General features: G+C 31.4%; 1 protein-coding gene and 1 pseudogene across 1 annotated transcript; both read left to right on the top strand.

Annotated features, from left to right (window-relative positions):
• Window positions 1–9,204: 9,204 nt before the first annotated feature.
• Window positions 9,205–13,008, top strand: LOC116122158 (homeobox-leucine zipper protein HDG11). Its single transcript, XM_031408066.1, has 10 exons — window positions 9,205–9,705; window positions 9,835–9,952; window positions 10,037–10,225; window positions 10,337–10,804; window positions 10,879–10,980; window positions 11,074–11,274; window positions 11,382–11,562; window positions 11,635–11,903; window positions 11,994–12,083; window positions 12,196–13,008. The coding sequence occupies exons 1-10, from the start codon at window positions 9,599–9,601 to the stop codon at window positions 12,586–12,588; spliced, it is 2,118 nt and encodes a 705-aa protein (XP_031263926.1). The 5' UTR covers window positions 9,205–9,598; the 3' UTR covers window positions 12,589–13,008.
• A 3,495-nt stretch (window positions 13,009–16,503) lies between these two features.
• LOC116122174 lies at window positions 16,504–18,050 on the top strand (annotated as a pseudogene).
• Window positions 18,051–18,152: the final 102 nt, after the last annotated feature.

The raw sequence follows: 18,152 nt of genomic DNA on the forward strand, positions 1-18,152 counted from the left end.
TTGTGATTCTATCTAATTAGAATCATGGATCGGAACCCTATTTGATCCCCTAGTAAATTGTTCATTGGATCCCAAAAGTAAAGCTTTTTCCTGAGTGACAGAGGATCATGCCGGCAAAGGCACTATAGACTTTAGTTCTAAAGCAAAATGAAAAAGTAGTTGACCTTTTATGCAGAATATCTGGTTTAGGTTTGGTTACGTGAGATGTTTAGTCTCCGCTGACTCTAGGTGGGCTTGATCAAGGGTATTATTCTCGTGTTAAAGAGATCATAGATTTTACGAATGGCGTTGATGAGAATGAGAATGTTAATGTATTCTTTGTCTAGTTCTTTTCAGATGATTTGCAACATCTATTACAAAATGACTATAAAATTGCTGTAATGAATAGGCAAGTACGGGCAGCCGAACGATATAATTGGGCGGAACCAGAGGGGTGAATGAGAAATGCTGTTTGAGAATTTGCCTGAAAACCTTAGAGAGACATCAGACGCATCATCTCTTCAAATTGTGAAGAAAGTAAGCAACAGATATCTAAAAATCTGAAGTTGTATACCAGGTCATCATGCGCATAAAACGAAATTGTTGTCTTTATTGTTATCATCATTATTGTTAGCAGTAGTTGTAGCTTTTTGTAACTTCCTTGAGCTTTGGTCATTGATATATGTTGTCAAATTATGTCAATCCGTAGTAAACTTGGAAATGTGTCATTTCGCAGGTTCGGATTTTTGCTCTGAGACGAACCAATATTAGATTCGATTTGTGAGAGGTTGAGACAAAGACATACATCAAAGAAAGCAAAATTCTATATCACGGTAGTCTGATAGAAAAGATGGTGTTATTGTGGTGGGAAAATGGTGAGCACGGGAGAAGATGGATAAGAGTTCCCTATCGAGGGGGATGTTGTGGTGAGGAACTTCTTACATGGGGTTCTTGAGTATTCTTCTGTAAATAGAGGTATTATTAGATTAGTATTAACTCCTTTTAGTTGAATTGACTTCTGTTCGCAACTGAGACGCCTTAGCATGAAAACAATAACAATTATTTTCATCAACATGATTTCTGTTGCAGAGTAAGCAAAAAAGGATCCCCGGGAGCGGTTGCTCAGCAACAGGACAGTAGAATGCTTAACAAATGTAGAAGCCTTTTCGCTCCGAGCATCAGATATTGAAGAAGTTACTAGTCTTTTCGCTAGATTCTTGCGGAAACTCGCGTTCAAGGAGCCATAAGGTTATTTCTAATCAATTATATCTTATGCATATAAAAGTATATTTTTAGTAAGTTCAACTGATTTACTTTACAAAATGTTGATATTGTTTTACAAAGTTATTTCTAAAAAAACAAACAGATCTAGCAAAGTAGGACTTTAAATTCTGTTGAGACTTGTTATTACAAGTTATAAAAATGTTAGACTTGTAAGATGTTATGAAATGCTCATATTTTATCGATACTGTAGCCAAATCCTACTTTCTTGATATATACGAAAGAACAAAATATATCAATGGATAAGCAGTATTTTCTAGGAAGTTTTGATAAGAAACAAAATTTCTTTCGTTAATACAAGATGGAACAATATCATTTTTCTCTTCACATGCAGGTATGAATCCCCATATTGGCGAAGCCTTGGTGCTACACGTATTCAAGTGCTTGGCGATACAGGAAGAAACGCTTGAATCGTGCTGATACCTCAAATCTCAGTCAAGATTCTTCCAGATCATAGTCTTTCTACTCTGTAAGATACACCTTATTGAATGATTGAGATTATATGCAGTACAGTGTCAGTATTAGCTTAACATGAAGCTAGATATTTGCCAGCTTTTAAAAAAAATATAATGTAATTATAAATACACACACGTAGTCGTAGAAATATTTTCTATTCTAGAATCTGCGTTGTGTGTCTCGTCATGAGAAGGTCTAGATTACCACAGACATACCAGATGATCTATATGTTCATGTATTTAAAATATTTTCTTTGATTCTATTTTGAACATCAACGTGATTAGTTATTTTAATATTAAGTATTTTTATGCCTCATGTATCCAGGTTGAATCATTTCTGGAGGATGAATTCATTGTGATATTAGAATGCAATCTCTTGAGATTATATTTACTAATTTTGATTATGTGTATAATTGTATATATGAGATTTTATAAAATGAAGATGGGTGGCTTTAATCCATGTAGCCTTGTCTTGATTAAATGCTTTGATATCTGCATCAAATGTCTATGCACCTCTGGAAGAAGTGTTAAAGTAGAATTGATGTATTTTTATCTGCATACCAGTCTAATGGCATGTATGTTCATTATCTGTCTGTCCTCTAATGACATTTCTACGTTTGTCATCTGTATGCTCGTCTAATGGCTTTGTACGTTTGTCATTGTATGTTGAGGAATGATATTGTTCGTTTGTCATTCGTATGCTCGTCTAATGACATTTGTACGTTAGAGAGAATGACATTTGTATGCTGTTAATAGCATTTGTAGGTCTGTCATTTGTATGCCGTCTAAGGCATTTGTACATCCTCATCTCGTATACTAAATCTAATGATATTTATACGCGATTATATGCACGTATATACTTATGAACCAAAAAATTAAGAAAAAATATGTTGAGAATCTTCATGGTCCATTTTTGTTTTTTTTCAGCCATATGCAACTGCAAGTAATTGAGCTACATAATTATGGAAGCTGTGGAAAAATAAATTGGAGTAGGCAAAACACCTAATCAAGAGTGTATAGTTGCAACTGTTCTCCATACCAATTGAAATTTTGTTTTAAGTTATTGTTCTTTTTGTCTTATAAATTAATGCTTCCCTACTACACCCTTGAAAGTTAAAGCCATTAGTATTGCAAATTTCAAACTTGGTTCGTTCGTATGATAAATGGGTTTTGGGAGAATTCACTTTCAATAGCTAGTTCAAAAAAAGAGGGAGTTCAATCACATATATACACCGTAACAATCTATCAATTTGTTGATATGGGACAAATTCAACGTCTAACGTATACCATGAGAAAACTTGGTTTATGTGTCTAGAAAATAAAACGTTCACATCTGAGAATTTTCAGTCGTACTGACAACACAAAGAATACTATTTTTATTCATATTAGTAAGAAAATAAATGAATATATCCACTTTATACCAAACAATTCTAACTAAAAAACATGGCAGAATCTGGCAACAAGTAGTTAAAATTAAATTTTTAGGTAGTGAAAGATGGTGAACAATTATTATTTGGATTAAAAATAAAAATAAAATGGAGATGTGGGTGAACTGAACTGGACCAATTTATTAATTATTTAAGTGATGTAAATTAAAAGCACTCGGTGATCTTGACCTGCCTTGATTGGTTTGGTTAGGCTAATTTTTGTTATCCATTAATTTTCATCCAACAAATTTGGGTTTAATCATGAATATATGTATCTACATAAAATATCTAATATATAATTTTATTATATGATTTATACTTTATATTATGATTTAAAGGGTTCGTTTTTATAACATTAATTGATTGTATTAATTTTCTAAATTGACACTAATTAGTAATTTCTAATGTGGGATTGGTAATACTACAAGTAAGTTCATAACATAAATCAGAAAATTAGAGTTATTTAATTTTAATGTCATGAATTTTAATATTCAAACAAATTAACCTAGCTATAATTAATGCTCAAATTTTGTTATAGAAAAATGTGCCCCGTTTTCAATCTTGAATAAATATCATATAAATGCCGGATGGTTAGGCCTTTATCTACTGGGTTAACTATACTCATGAGTCTTATCTTGTACCTGAATTATATGAGAATATTTGTGTAATTACCTTAGTCTATTGGATTTGTAAGGTATTTTATGCCTCCGAGGATTAGACAGAGTCAACTGACAATTGTGTTTGAATATCTCGGTTGCCTAAAAAAAATATCATATAAGAACTTATATATGTTACCATTATAAGCCTAACAATTAACAAATTAAATATTTTACATGTAATATAAAATTGTCTCTCTTTTTTTTTTGGGTTATAAAATGTTAGTATAAAACCAGTTTGGAAATAGAACTTTTATACTATTTAAAAATAGAAGAAATTTTTTTATTTTTAATTAAGACGATTGAAATAAATTGTTAGTATAAAACAAAAAAATAATAAAAAAATAATTTTATTATCACAAATAATATTCCAAATTTAAAAAAAAAAAATTCTATAAAATATGATAAAATATTACATTATCAAATTGTTATAAAATTATACAATTTTTTTAAAAATAAAAATAAAATTTCTATAAAAAAATGATACAATATTACAAGAATTAAAAGAAAGTGAAGGTGGGCAGATAAGTTTGGTTGATTGAATGGGTTGAAGTAATTGAAATGATTAATTGAAGAGCAATAAATAAATAAAAAATAAGCCATTGAAAAGCAACACCTAAATATATTCAATGTTGAAAACCTCCTAATTTAATTAAGTGCAAGCTCATTTTTTGGTGGGTTTCTAAAGTAGATTTTTCTTCTACAATAAGGGGCATACGTGTATTAGGTTTCTGTCTCAAATCTCGATACAACAGATGGATGTATCACGTCATCTATCTTTATTAGATGATATTAAAATTACGGATAAGTTTATTAATTATTGTTTCGAATCCGTATGCTAATGTGTAACACATTTATAGATATGTATTAAATTGCACGTAAAAGATATGTTAAGACTTTCGTTCCGAGTATATTCAATAAGGTTTTTTGTTGTTTTTCTTTTTTCAATAATAGTGGACATAATTTTTTTTGAAAATAAAATGAAAACAAAGATTACATGATGTAATTCCATGGAATTAATTAACAAAATAATCAAATTACTTATATAATTAATATCTAATTATTAGGTTAAAACAATGAAGTCTTTCAAAATTAATTCATGATAATCTTGAAAATCAAATCGTGTTTAAGATTTCACTACCTTAATGCTACTCTCTAGCCAATATTTTTCCATAAATGGATAAAAAACCAATATTAATGATCATTAAATTGATAGTAAATAATTAATAATTTTCATTTAAAGATTGACTATAGCAAATAATGTGATAAATCATTTGGTTATAATAATAATAATGATAATAAAGCTTATGGTTATTTAATTGAAAATTTTAACATGGGGTTTAATTAATTGCTTTAAATAGTTAGTGTTTAATTAATTGAAAATTCTAGGAATGAATTTGGTAAATTAAATTAGTTAACTTTAGTATATTTTTCTTTGAATGTTATTATTGACCTTGTAGTGAATTTAATTTTATGTACTTATTATTGATTTAATATTTTAATAATTAATACCTATTAAGTAATAATTATCATTATATTATTTTGAATGTTATTGATGACCTTCTTCTTTTGACTTTTCTAGATTAGCTTTAAATTTTTGCTATTCCATAATGTCTATTTAGCGAACTCTATGCTAACCCGAGCGAGCATTCAAACATCTATGGAACCCTAAGTAGAGTGTCGATGATAAGCCAGAGGAAGTTGAGGATGACGTGTTATTTTTTTCATTTGAGTACATATAATACATACATGAGGAAAATTGTAGAAATAGGGACAAATTTATAAATATTGTAAACCATATTTGATTTTGAATTGTTGATTTTATATATAAGTTTGTGATTTGGAGTTAATAAAAATAAATTGTTAAAAATATTATTAACAATTTATGATAGCATTTCACTTTGCTTGAAATTATTTTCTTATCAGGTTGATAATGTTATTGAATTAAAAAAATCATTTGTAATCCTAAGAAAAATAAATAAATAAATAAATAAATTTGCACTAGGATAAAAGTGTCGTGATGTAATTAGGGTTAAGAATAGGGTAGAGCCAAGAAGTTGATCTTGGGAGGTCGAAGTGAATGTTTAATAAATAAGGGGCCTAATAGATATGAACTTTTAGGGATGAAATTTATATTTATAAATTCAAAAAAAAAAAAAAAAATTTGTGTCTATAAATATACAAACTCATATATTACAACCCTTATTATTTTCACCTCAATCATCCATATTTGTCGAACTGATTTTTCTTTTAACATTTATCTATTTATTTTGGAGTATGCCAATTTGCTTGAAACAGTTTGTGTATCTAATATTATTCATTCGATAATGTTACTAGATTAAAAAGTCAGAAATACTCTTGTTAGACAAATTTTTCTAAAAGGTTGAAAAAAATCATCAAATAAATAACAAAAAGGGATTGAAAAAGAAAGATAGAAAAATGGTGTTGACTCTCTTTCACTAGACTAAAATAGCATTTTGACTAAGAGGGATTGAGATTTAGAAAGAGATAGAGAAGGTTGGAGTTTGAGAGGAAATTTAACTAAGAAAAAATGGGTCCACTATTCTTTATTTTTTCTTGATGAATGTACCTAAAATATGAGTAAAAGAAAGGGCCACATGGCCTCAAAAATTGAGGTGTCATAGAGGCTTACGGCTAGTTGGGTTTTTTTTTTTTTCCTTCTATACTCATCCTCATTTTCACTTTTCTATTTACCCACATCAAATTATTGAATCGATTGAGGGTAATTTTGTAATTACAATAAAAAGCATCATCACATCGATTTTAGTTCTTGAATCTTAATATTGAACAATTACAATTTTTATTAAAAAAAAATAAGTGAAGAGAATCTAATTTATCTCTGATATTATAATATATAATCGTTTGATTTACATATGATTGATTATGTTCAATTTATTTTCACATATTTAAATGTATTTTTAATATTTCTCTTATCAAAATATTTTTTTAAAAGAAAAAAGGCACCTAAACCAACAATATAAAATTGATTATATAAATCTTTTAAACGTAATATTAAGTTTCATTGACCCTAACCCTTTTATATAAAAGGCACATTTTACAATTGTTTTGAAGTTTCCTAATATATTTTGGATTTTAAACATATCTTAAAATGGCCCCCCCCAAAAAAAAAGCATATAAGGAATTAAAAAAAAAAATCAAATCTATATTCATCATAAATCATAGGGAGATGAAATATCATATGGCCTTATAACATCAAAAATTAGAAAAAATAAATAAATAATTCCATCTATAGAAAAATCGCATGTTAAATAAAAACAATATACTATATTTATTATTATTTTGACCACTTGGAAATCAAAGTGGAGTTGACATGAACAAAATGAAAAATAAATTTAAATTTAAAATGGTTTTGGGTCTACATAATTTAATAAGGAAAATAAGACCAATTGTTAAAATTGGAGGGCGGTCACCGCAGAGAAGTGCGCTCTCCAAAAAGGTATCAACTTTGACTTTTCGATTTGATTATGTGGGAGAATAAACAACCATGAATTGACTAAAATTGACTGTGTAACGCAAATCCAGCAAAGGGTATTTTTGTCATTTCATATTATCCTGCCTAAATTAATACCCCAAATCATACCTTATTAATTTATAACAAATGTCAAATTGTTACTTTTATAAGGAATTATTATATTATTATAGCAATATTTACTTGTCAATATCAACCATTAGATCGACATCAAAGTGTTTTTAAATATAAATTCAATGGTCATTTTAGGTTTATTAACATCGTCTAATAATTTACTATAATTGATAAATATTAACAGATAAAAATTAAAAAAAAATTTCTTGCATCAAAAAAATATAAAAAATCATAATTCGATATTTATCAATACCAATAAACAAAATTAAAAAAATTTAGGGCGGGTTTGATTTTGGAAATAATTTACAAAAACTAAAATATAATTAAAACATTAAAGACATATCTTAGTATTTTTATATTAAAAATGTGTTTGACACAATATTTAAAAATTGTCTTCTAATTAAAAAGACTAGAAAACGACTCTAATTTTACATTAGATTTTAAGATTGTATTTGAAAACTATATAAAAAACCTATATTTATAAGATTTTTTTGCATCCATTTCTTAAAAAAAAAAAACTATATTTAAATTCTATATCAAACGGATGCTAATAAAACTACGAACATCCACATTTGAGAATTTTCGGTGGTGTGCGTATTATAGTGAATGGGGATGGTTGTATGTTATAAAAACTTAGAGATAGTAAAGTGAATTATAGATCAATAGGGGGGGTGGTAATAGTATAAAATTGGATAATATTATTGACCGGCAACAAACCCGTCTTAATTAAACCCTTCTTTCTGTTGCGCAGACACACTGGCAGTGACTGACCGAGCGTGTGTACCACTCTCCCACTCTACTATCCAATAAATTTTAGATAGAGGAAATTAATAAATATTAAACTCTGTTTTACATTTACAACCCCATTGTTTTTTTCTTAATTTGAAAATTTAAAGTTTTTTTTAAAACTAACAAAATAACCCAATATACTAGTCTCGAGTCAGGGGTGTTTTCACTATCATTTTTGTTATTTAGAGCCTAATTGTTTCATAACACTTGCATTATCTGTATTACTGTAATGTTACCACAAAATTAGGCGATAATACGGGTTTACTTTATCATTTATATATTTTTAGATAGAATTAAAAAAAAAAAAGATTATGTGTATAACTACAAATTGAAAATACACAACTAATTGTTTTTGTTCTACTTTATTACAATGTTTCATGTTTATCGTATGATAATAAATATGTTTCTCACTATTTTCATTTTATTATAGAAAATAATAATAAATATGTTATTTTTGAAATTTTAAGAATACAAAATTTACTTTTTTTCTATTTTAATAATGGAATTCATTTTTTTCTAAATTAATAAAAAAAATCAATAATTTTCTATGACATCGTTGTCAACTTCTTTTCAATATTTTCGTTTTCAGATATAATTTTCACGAAAATGATAATAACGAGGTTTCAAAAATACAAAATATAGCTTTTTTATTTTCATATTCGGCTTCATTTTTTGTAAATAGAAACATAATTAGCAATAAATAACTCATCATTTTTTATTTTCGGATTCATTTGGGGGTATAATTTAAGTTTCCAAAACATATGGATGTACAAAAATCAACCTCGGGGGTGTGAATAGAATTTTTTAAAACATTGAATGTTGAAAAGAGAAGAGCCCGGCCCTCTCGGATGTGGTGATGATGACTGATGACCTCCCCATTCTCTATCTCTCCCTCAAATGCTTTAAATAAAAACTCATCAGTTACACAATTTCACATACAAACCAAAGAGAGAGAAAGGGGAGACTTGAAAAACCTTTGAAACTAAAAACTGCTATAATTCTTCAACATTTAGTAATTACTTTGTGGAAGAAGTAGTGGCGCAAAGTGAGCTTTTTGTGTCGTTGTTTTGTTGTGGCTTGGCTGGTGGTCTTCTCTCTCTTTCGTTCTCTTTGTTTCACACTAGTACTGGCTTAATTATGGCCTTAAAAAAAATTTTGTATTTAATTTTCCATTCCCATGTCAAGGCTTGACTCACTCATTTCACTCTCCTAAATCATGCTACTTTCTTTCTTTTCTTCTCCCTTTTATCTCCTTCTCAAATGCTTCATCAACCTTAGTTAACTCTCGGTTGTGTGTATTATATATACATGTTATGGGATATGTGTATATAGGTGTTGAAAGAGTGCTGTTTTGAGAGGTGGGCGGAGTTTGTAAAGATTGAAAGTATGGAGTTTGGAAGTGGGTCTGGTGGAGACCATGATGGCTCAGACCCTCATAGAAGAAAAAAGCGTTATCATCGCCATACTGCTCATCAGATTCAGCGGCTTGAAGCGTATGAACATTGCATTGCTTTCCATTGCATTGCTCTTTTGTTGCTTTTTGATTCGTTTTTTGGTTATTGGGTTGTTTGTTTTTGGTGGTGTAAATGAATATTTTTTGTTTTTGTTTTGGTTTAATAAAGAATGTTCAAGGAGTGTCCACACCCGGATGAGAAACAAAGGTTACAGTTGAGTAGAGAATTGGGTTTGGCTCCACGGCAGATCAAGTTTTGGTTTCAAAATAGGAGAACCCAGATGAAGGTAACTCAAGTTTGTGATATATGTTTGATTATTTCATGGAAAAAAAGTGTTAATGAAAGTTAAAACGTTTATGTTTTTATTTAGGCACAACATGAAAGAGCAGATAATAGCGCTTTAAGAGCAGAAAATGATAAGATCCGATGTGAAAATATAGCCATCAGAGAAGCTCTCAAGAATGTGATTTGCCCTTCTTGTGGTGGTCCTCCTGTGACTGAAGATTCTTATTTTGATGAACAAAAGTTGAGAATGGAGAATGCTCAATTGAAAGAAGAGGTTGTTAATTGTTTTGTTATTATTCTGTTTGTACTTTTGCTTCCTCCCTGATGGGGTTTTTACTTTTTTTTTTTTTTTTAATATTTGTTATGTTGATTTTTTGTTTTGTAGCTTGATAGAGTTTCTAGTATTGCTGCAAAGTACATTGGGAGGCCAATCTCTCAATTACCACCAGTGCAGCCCATTCATATAGCTTCATTGGATTTAACAATGGGGAGTTTTGGAGGCCAAGGGCTTGGTGGTCCTTCTCTTGACCTTGATCTTCTTCCTGGAAGTTCTTCCACTATGCCAAGTTTGCCTTATCAACAGATAGTGTTATCAGACATGGATAAGTCTCTAATGACAGATATTGCCTCAAATGCAATGGAAGAATTGCTTCGCCTTTTGCAGACAAACGAGCCCTTGTGGATTAAGTCATCAACAGATGGTAGAGATGTTCTTGATCTTGATAGTTATGAGAGAATGTTTCCAAGGGCTAATGGCCACTTGAAAAATCCCAATGTTAGAATTGAGTCTTCCAGAGAATGTGGGGTTGTGATTATGAATGGCTTAGCATTGGTTGACATGTTTATGGACAGTGTAAGTTCTTTTGTTACTCATTAAGGCTGTGCGTTTTGTTTCAAAGAGAGATGTTTACAGATTTTAGTTTGCAGAACAAATGGGTGGAGTTGTTTCCTACTATTGTGTCGATGTCGAAAACAATTGAAGTAATATCATCCGGAATGTTGGGTGGTCATAGCGGTTCTTTGCAATTGGTAAGTGCTAAATAGTCAAAAACTTGGTTACTTCGTTTCGATTTTGCTATTTTTGTTAGAATAATTTCTCACTTTGAAAAGTGCTTGTTGTAGATGTACGAAGAGTTGCAGGTGCTTTCACCACTTGTACTAACCAGAGAGTTCTACATCCTCCGTTATTGTCAGCAAATTGAACAAGGCTTGTGGGCAATAGTAAATGTTTCTTATGATTTTCCCCAATTTGCTTCTCAATGTCGTACTCATAGATTCCCTTCTGGATGCTTGATTCAGGACATGCCTAATGGATACTCTAAGGTTACCAAACCAATCTCTGAATAATTTGAGCTGTCTCTTTAATCCTATGTTGTTACTTGAAAAGTTCTTGCACTTAATAAATTTTCATTTTTTTTTATGTTAACTAGGTTACTTGGGTTGAACACGTTGAAATTGAAGACAGAACACCTATTCATAGGATTTATCGAGATCTTATTCACAGTGGCCTGGCATTTGGAGCTAAGCGGTGGCTTGCTACTCTTCAAAGAATGTGTGAGAGGATTGCTTGTCTTTTGGTTTCAGCGACTTCAACTCGGGACCTTGGAGGAGGTAATTTACCATTGTAGTTTTGTGGCATTAATTTCTCAATCCAAGCTCTTAATAACTTCATACGTTTTACAGTTATTCCATCACCTGAAGGAAAACGAAGCATGATGAAACTTGCTCAGAGAATGGTTAACAATTTCTGTACTAGTGTTAGCACATCGAATAGCCATCGTTGGACCACTCTTTCTGGGTTGAATGAAATAGTTGTGCGAGTTACGCTGCATAAGAGCACAGATCCTGGCCAACCTAATGGTGTGGTTCTAAATGCAGCAACTAGCTTTTGGATTCCAATTTCTCCCCAAAATGTCTTTGATTTTTTCAAAGATGAAAGAACTCGGTCTCAGGTATACAATTCTTGTTCCAATCTAGTTTAATTGGCTCTTTACTGTTATATGGACACTTGCTTATGTTATTAATTCTTTGTTTTTCTTTAGTGGGATGTTCTCTCCAATGGCAATGCAGTACAAGAAGTTGCTCACATTGCAAATGGATCACATTCTGGGAACTGCGTATCAGTTCTTCGAGTAAGGACAATCGAAATCTCTTTCTTTCCATTTCTCTTAATTCGTTGTGATCATTTTACTAAAATTGTAGTTGGTGTACTATTTTCTTTGTGGTGGGAATTGTTTGAAATAGGCCTTAAATACTAGCCAAAACAACATGTTAATACTCCAAGAGAGCTGCATAGACAATTCAGGAGCACTAGTAGTTTATTGTCCTGTTGAGTTACCTGCCATCAACGTAGCAATGAGCGGCGAGGATCCATCCTACATTCCCCTACTACCATCAGGATTCACGATTTTACCTGATGGTCTTCTGGACCAAGGTGGAGATGGGGCCTCGACGAGTTCAAATGTCCATGCAAATATTGGAAGATCGAGTGGTTCGCTTATTACAGTTGCATTTCAGATTCTAGTGAGCAGCCTGCCATCTGCTAAACTAAATTTGGAGTCGGTGAACACGGTTAATAACCTTATCGGCACGACTGTCCAGCAAATTAAGGCTGCTTTGAATTGTCCTAGTTCCTGATGATCTTACTTCTGTTATTGCCTCTCTGCAACACAACTGTTTTGCTCTCTCTTTCTCTACCATCCTTAAATATTTACATCAGAGAAATTCAGAGTGCGCCTTTGTGCTAGCTAATGGTATTCAATGTGGAGCAAAGTATTGGAGTTAGTTGGCGCTTTGAATGCATTTTCATCAAGAGCAGAAGCCTCCTTATTTACTGCCTGCTGCTACTAGTGCTGTTTTTTGCTGCCAAACTTCATTACAACTACACCAACCTTGAATTCCTTTTTTTTTCCTTTTCACAAAGACCCTTTTGCTTTTTGCAATTTAGTTAGGAAAAGATTTGTCTTTAAGAGGAAGTCAAGAACGCACCATACACGAAACACAAAATCAAACACAAAAATGTATGGTTCGGGTATTGACTTCTGTTCATCGACTTCTATTTATCCTATATTTCATTTTTTTCTTTTTACTGTTTGTCAATGCTCTTTTTTTTTTTTTACTTTCTCGATTATAATTGATATATCTGCTTCTAAAACATCGTCATATATTTTTACAGTTGTATAGGATGAGAATTTTTGGATATACCATTTGATATATGGTTTTTTTTTTTTTTTTTTTTAATGAAAAAAAAAATTGGGTGTGAAAGGAAAAAGGGGAGGGGGGGACAGAATGACAATTGAAATGAGAGAAGTAGGGCCAAAATTGACAATTTAAAGGCTAATGAACTTGACATAAATTTTGGGCTCCACCCTATTGGTTTTCTACTAAAAGTAACTGAACTAAAAAGATAAAAATATATCTGCATTTGCCTTAGCCATTTTCTGGGGAAAAGCTTTTTCATTTGACTGATAAGACTTCAACCGTCAGCTTGGAAGAAAAGCATCTTCATAATTCTTTTTAAATAATTTTAGACTTAATTAATTAATTAATAACTTGGACTTAAGCACCTCTTTATTATATTTTAGTGTACTAATTGATGTTGGATCATTAATAGTGGTAAAGATCCACTTAAGTTATAAAGATTTATCGTGCATTTAAAATTAAAAATTTGATGTGTATAAAATAGTTGAATAATAACAAAAAAAAAAAAACTTACAACTCTACGTTTAAGAAATAAGCTATTTCATTAATTAAAATTGCTACAATTTAATGGGTTTGGATGTAAAGTGAAACTTGTTCATTAAATGATATTTATAGAACTAAAGTTAGATCCATTTCATTCATCTAAATGGTCAAACACAAATTTTTTTTTTTTTTTTCCGAAATTCTAAGATGCATTTGTAAATCGAATTCAAAAGGACTCGCCAAATCTTATAGGTTGAATTAAACCCATTATACGTAAAAAAAAAATAAACAGATCGAAGAATACGACCAAATTTATACACGAATGGTACTTCATCTGACCGTCGATTAATTATGAATTATATTATTACGATCAATTATCTACCTCATCGATGTATGAAATCGATGTGCATTCTACAGTGCTTTACATAAAACAACACAATGTACCTTCTCAAAAGTAAATAAATGTTAGTGCATATGGGAAGTGCAATAAATAAAAATTATTATGAATCAAATAAGCTCAGCTAGAATTCTATTATTGGTTCAATCATCATAACTACAGTTGAATTATTAATTGACATTGATAGAATTAGGGTTTCATCAACTCTTGTCAGCCCAATAATTAATGACAAGGCAACAATATAGTACACTATCAGGATTGGCACTTTTTGAAGCAACTTCCACTTTATTATTACATTATGAGATTAGGGAAGAGACTGAAAGATTGAATAAAAAAGAGTTCAAGTTCAGCAAGTAAAGTTAAAGTCATTAAAGAAAGTTGAAAGAATTTTATATCATCTTGAGGTTTTTAGGGTTTCTATTTTTGGCTAAATTGAATTTAGAAAACACCATTTGAAATTGTGGGAAGTTGGAGTTATTGCAATGATTTTATGATTAATTATTGAGTTCATTCATATATGGCTTCACTGTTTCCAGCAATTTAATTATTGTCTCTGTTTGCCAGAAGCCCCCCCTCCCCTTTGATGAGATCAATTAGATGGTAGTTATTGAAACATGAGAAATTAAATAGACTTGGTTGAAATGTTAATAGGGTTTGGAAAACTATCAATCACACACCCCACTAAGAAAATGCGTACACGAAACCGTATTAGTTTTGTTGATGCGATGGGATTGTCTAATGAAATAGTTTACCCACCATAATGATATATGTCAACAAAAACAAGTTGTGAGACCATTATATAAGTTTTTCTACACTCGAAGTTCGATGAGATTCGATGATAATTTGGAAAAGTTTTGTTTTGAGAACTTGAAAGGTTATATTTCTAGTATAGTTTCTTTAAATGGTCGTCGAGTCTTGGGGTATTACTTATATATTTTAAAAGTTGGGTTTAAAATGATCAATCCTATTAGTTTTAGAAACTATCACCACACCCCAACGAGAAATATTTACATAAGTAGGTCTCATTGCCTCTTTTTTTTTTTTTTTTTTGACGTGATAAAGTCGTCCAATGAAATAATATCATGCATTGTGGTATATATATAATTTTCACTTTAATCAAAAACAACACCCGCATAACATTGTTCTATTGAACGTCTCATTACGTAACAAAAATGAAATATCAAGACATTCCCACGAAGTTTTCTCGTCGCTAAAGATTTGATGACAATTTTTTTTCAAAAAAACTCTATTTAAGAATCTTTAAATCTCGTACGGTTTCTTCAAATGGTCATCCAGTCTTGGTATACTGTTATAGTTTTGGGATTAGTGGGGGTGTTCAATGTTATTGACCATAATGGTATGGTTTCTTTTTAATTGGTCCCAAAACATTTATCTGGGAGCATTAAATCTATGTACCTATATGCATACATGCATGGCCTGAAGTATTTGAAGTCCCCTCCTTTCTTGCCATGTGGGCTTTCTTTTAAAGGGTTTCATTAATTAAAAATGCTCAAAAAATATATAAAGTTAAATACTTTGGAATTAATGAGCCCCACGCGGAGAAATTGTACTGAGTTGGGAAATAAACCCAATTTGGGCAATCAATGATGCATAGTTCTTTTATTCATTGGATGTGCTTTGTTGCAATTGGAAGTTAATTGACAACTACTCTTTTTTGTTTACAATATAAACTAAAAATAAGTTTTAGTATGGGGTTAGTTTCACTCAACCCCATATAATTTGAAGAATGGCATTTCATTTCATTTTCTTGTTTTTTGATTACGGACGGTGTTCAGTCAACTTACGTGATCTAACAAATCTCAGGACCTGAAACTATTGGTCGCTAAGACTCACGTCCCTATTAGCAACCGAAAATGTTCGAACTAAAACCTTTGAATAAAACACACATGACCCTATCAAACCACTATTCACCCAAGGTAGTCTTCATTTTCATTCTAATAAGATTAAAAGACAAGATTACCCTCCTTTAACATGGGGTAAATAATGAAATCAACATGTTAAAGTGATGGTAATCTGTCTTTTTATCTTATTTACTAACACAAAACAGTACGAAATGTGTTTTAAGGTAATCACTAATGAGTATTTGATATACGAGGAAAGTAAGTATTAGAGAAACTAAAAACTCAATTTATCTGATTTTTTTTTTTTTTTTAATTCAGGTATTGAGGAATTAACCTTTAATGCAGGTCCTAAGATATTTTCCACGATCAAAGTTTGCAACATATTTTGAAATTAAAAACTAGAGCAACTAAAGGCTTATATTCACGTAAAAGGAGAAATTACACAACACATCTAATTTAAAGCCAAACCACAATGGATTTATGGACTATTCATTATTAGTTGGGTCATAGCCCATAGCTATGACCAGGGCCGTCTAGCTTTAATTTTTTTCATTATGGCCCAAGAGCAAGCCATGACGAGGCCCGGTAATCCAAATTAATACAAACATAATGTTATATATAAAAAGACACTTTAGGGTTTTCATTTCTCAGTCTCTGAACCATCCCTGTGCCCTAGCTGGTTTCTCTTCGCAGCCGCAGCTAGAAGAAGAAGATGAAGACATTCTTTCTTCAGAGACGATGGACATCCCGACGGGGTGAAGATCAAAATCAACGCCAAGATTATCGAAGTGGAGGGCCCCGAGGCAAGCTCAGCCGCAACTTCAAGCACCTCAACCTGACTTCCATCTCATGACCGACGAGGAAACCGGCAAGCGCAAGCTCAAGATCGACGCCTGGTTCGGCACCCGTAAGAACAGCGCCGCCATTCGTACCGCGCTCAGCCACGTGGGGAATCTTATCACCGGTGTTACCAAAGTTACCGGTACAAGAGAGATTTGTCTACGCTCACTTTCCTATAACGTTCGATCGCGAACGGAAACAAGGCGATTGAGATCCGTAACTTTCTTGGAGAGAAGAAGGTACTTTTTTTTAGTTCTTCCTTTCGTTTATTTATTGTTTTGAAGTAGAGTAATATACAATGCTGGAGTAGTAACGTAGGGGGTGACAGAGCATTTGCTGTTTGTTTTTAGAGTAATAGTAGTAAGTATTTTCTGAATGGTTACTGGACAAGTTGGAATTGAATAAGTATGTTATGCTTTTTTATGCTGAATTTATGCCCGTATTCTTTCATTTTTTTAAACTTTTGTGTGTGTTGAGAATTTTTAAAGACTGTAATCCCTTGTCTATGCCTTGAAACGTATGTTTTTAGACTCATTCCGGTTAAAAACTTTGGTTTACTCATGGCATGAACAAATTCAATTATGAAGTCGACAAATGGATTTTATGTTTAAGTGATAATCTTATGACTAATTTTGGTGCAGGATTGAATCGACTTTGATTTTGCATCGTGTCACTTTTGTCTGGATTCAAAATTTAGGCTGTCTAAATCTTTTAGGGTGGGCAGTAGTTTACAGAACCTTATTTCTTTTGATTGATTTGGGTTATGTTGTTGTTACAACAGGTTTCGTAAAGTGGATATGCTTGAGGGTGTAAGCATTTTGCGATCGAAAAAGTTAAGGATGAGCTCGTATTGGATGGGAATGACATTGAGCTAGTGTCTCGTTTTTTTCTTTCCTTGTCAGGTGCTTTGATTAATCAGGTTATCTCCCTCTCTATCCCTGTCTTTCATTGATTTATGTGTGGTTACAATAGTTGTTATTCTGACTGTTTATCTTTGTTTTGAACAGAAATGCCATGTCAAGAACAAGGATATTAGGAAATTCCTTGACGGTATCTATGTCAGTGAAAGGGGCACAATTCTTGAAGAAGAATGATTACCTATCCATTTCATGTTATAGTAATGTTTTCGGAGTTTTTGGTTCTTCTACCGTCAGTATGAAAGCGATAGTTTTGTTTTTTCTGGAATTTTTTGTATTAGAGAATTTTGGATTTCAAATTACTAGTCTTTTAATGGTTTTGTTTCAAAATTTGTTATGGATATTATCGAAACATTGCTATATTGCTCCATTTATCCTAATTGAAACTCACTTTTCAGAGGTTGGATAGTTGGATTTTGTTTGCTGAGTTATTTCTTTGCATCTTTTGTTGGTCAATGTTTTGATAATGTTATATTAACCCATAGAGTTAAATTGTAGTTG

This window comes from Pistacia vera, unplaced genomic scaffold (genome assembly GCF_008641045.1).
Source record: "Pistacia vera cultivar Batoury unplaced genomic scaffold, PisVer_v2 Contig132, whole genome shotgun sequence".
NCBI lineage: Eukaryota > Viridiplantae > Streptophyta > Magnoliopsida > Sapindales > Anacardiaceae > Pistacia > Pistacia vera.

Bases quoted from the DNA above. Each gene is read 5' to 3' on its own strand.
- LOC116122158 (XM_031408066.1), top strand. From the start codon at position 9,599: ATGGAGTTTGGAAGTGGGTCTGGTGGAGACCATGATGGCTCAGACCCT. The intron at 9,953-10,036 runs GTAACTCAAGTT...GTTTTTATTTAG, and splicing joins ATAGGAGAACCCAGATGAAG to GCACAACATGAAAGAGCAGA. The intron at 12,084-12,195 runs GTAAGGACAATC...TGTTTGAAATAG, and splicing joins ACTGCGTATCAGTTCTTCGA to GCCTTAAATACTAGCCAAAA.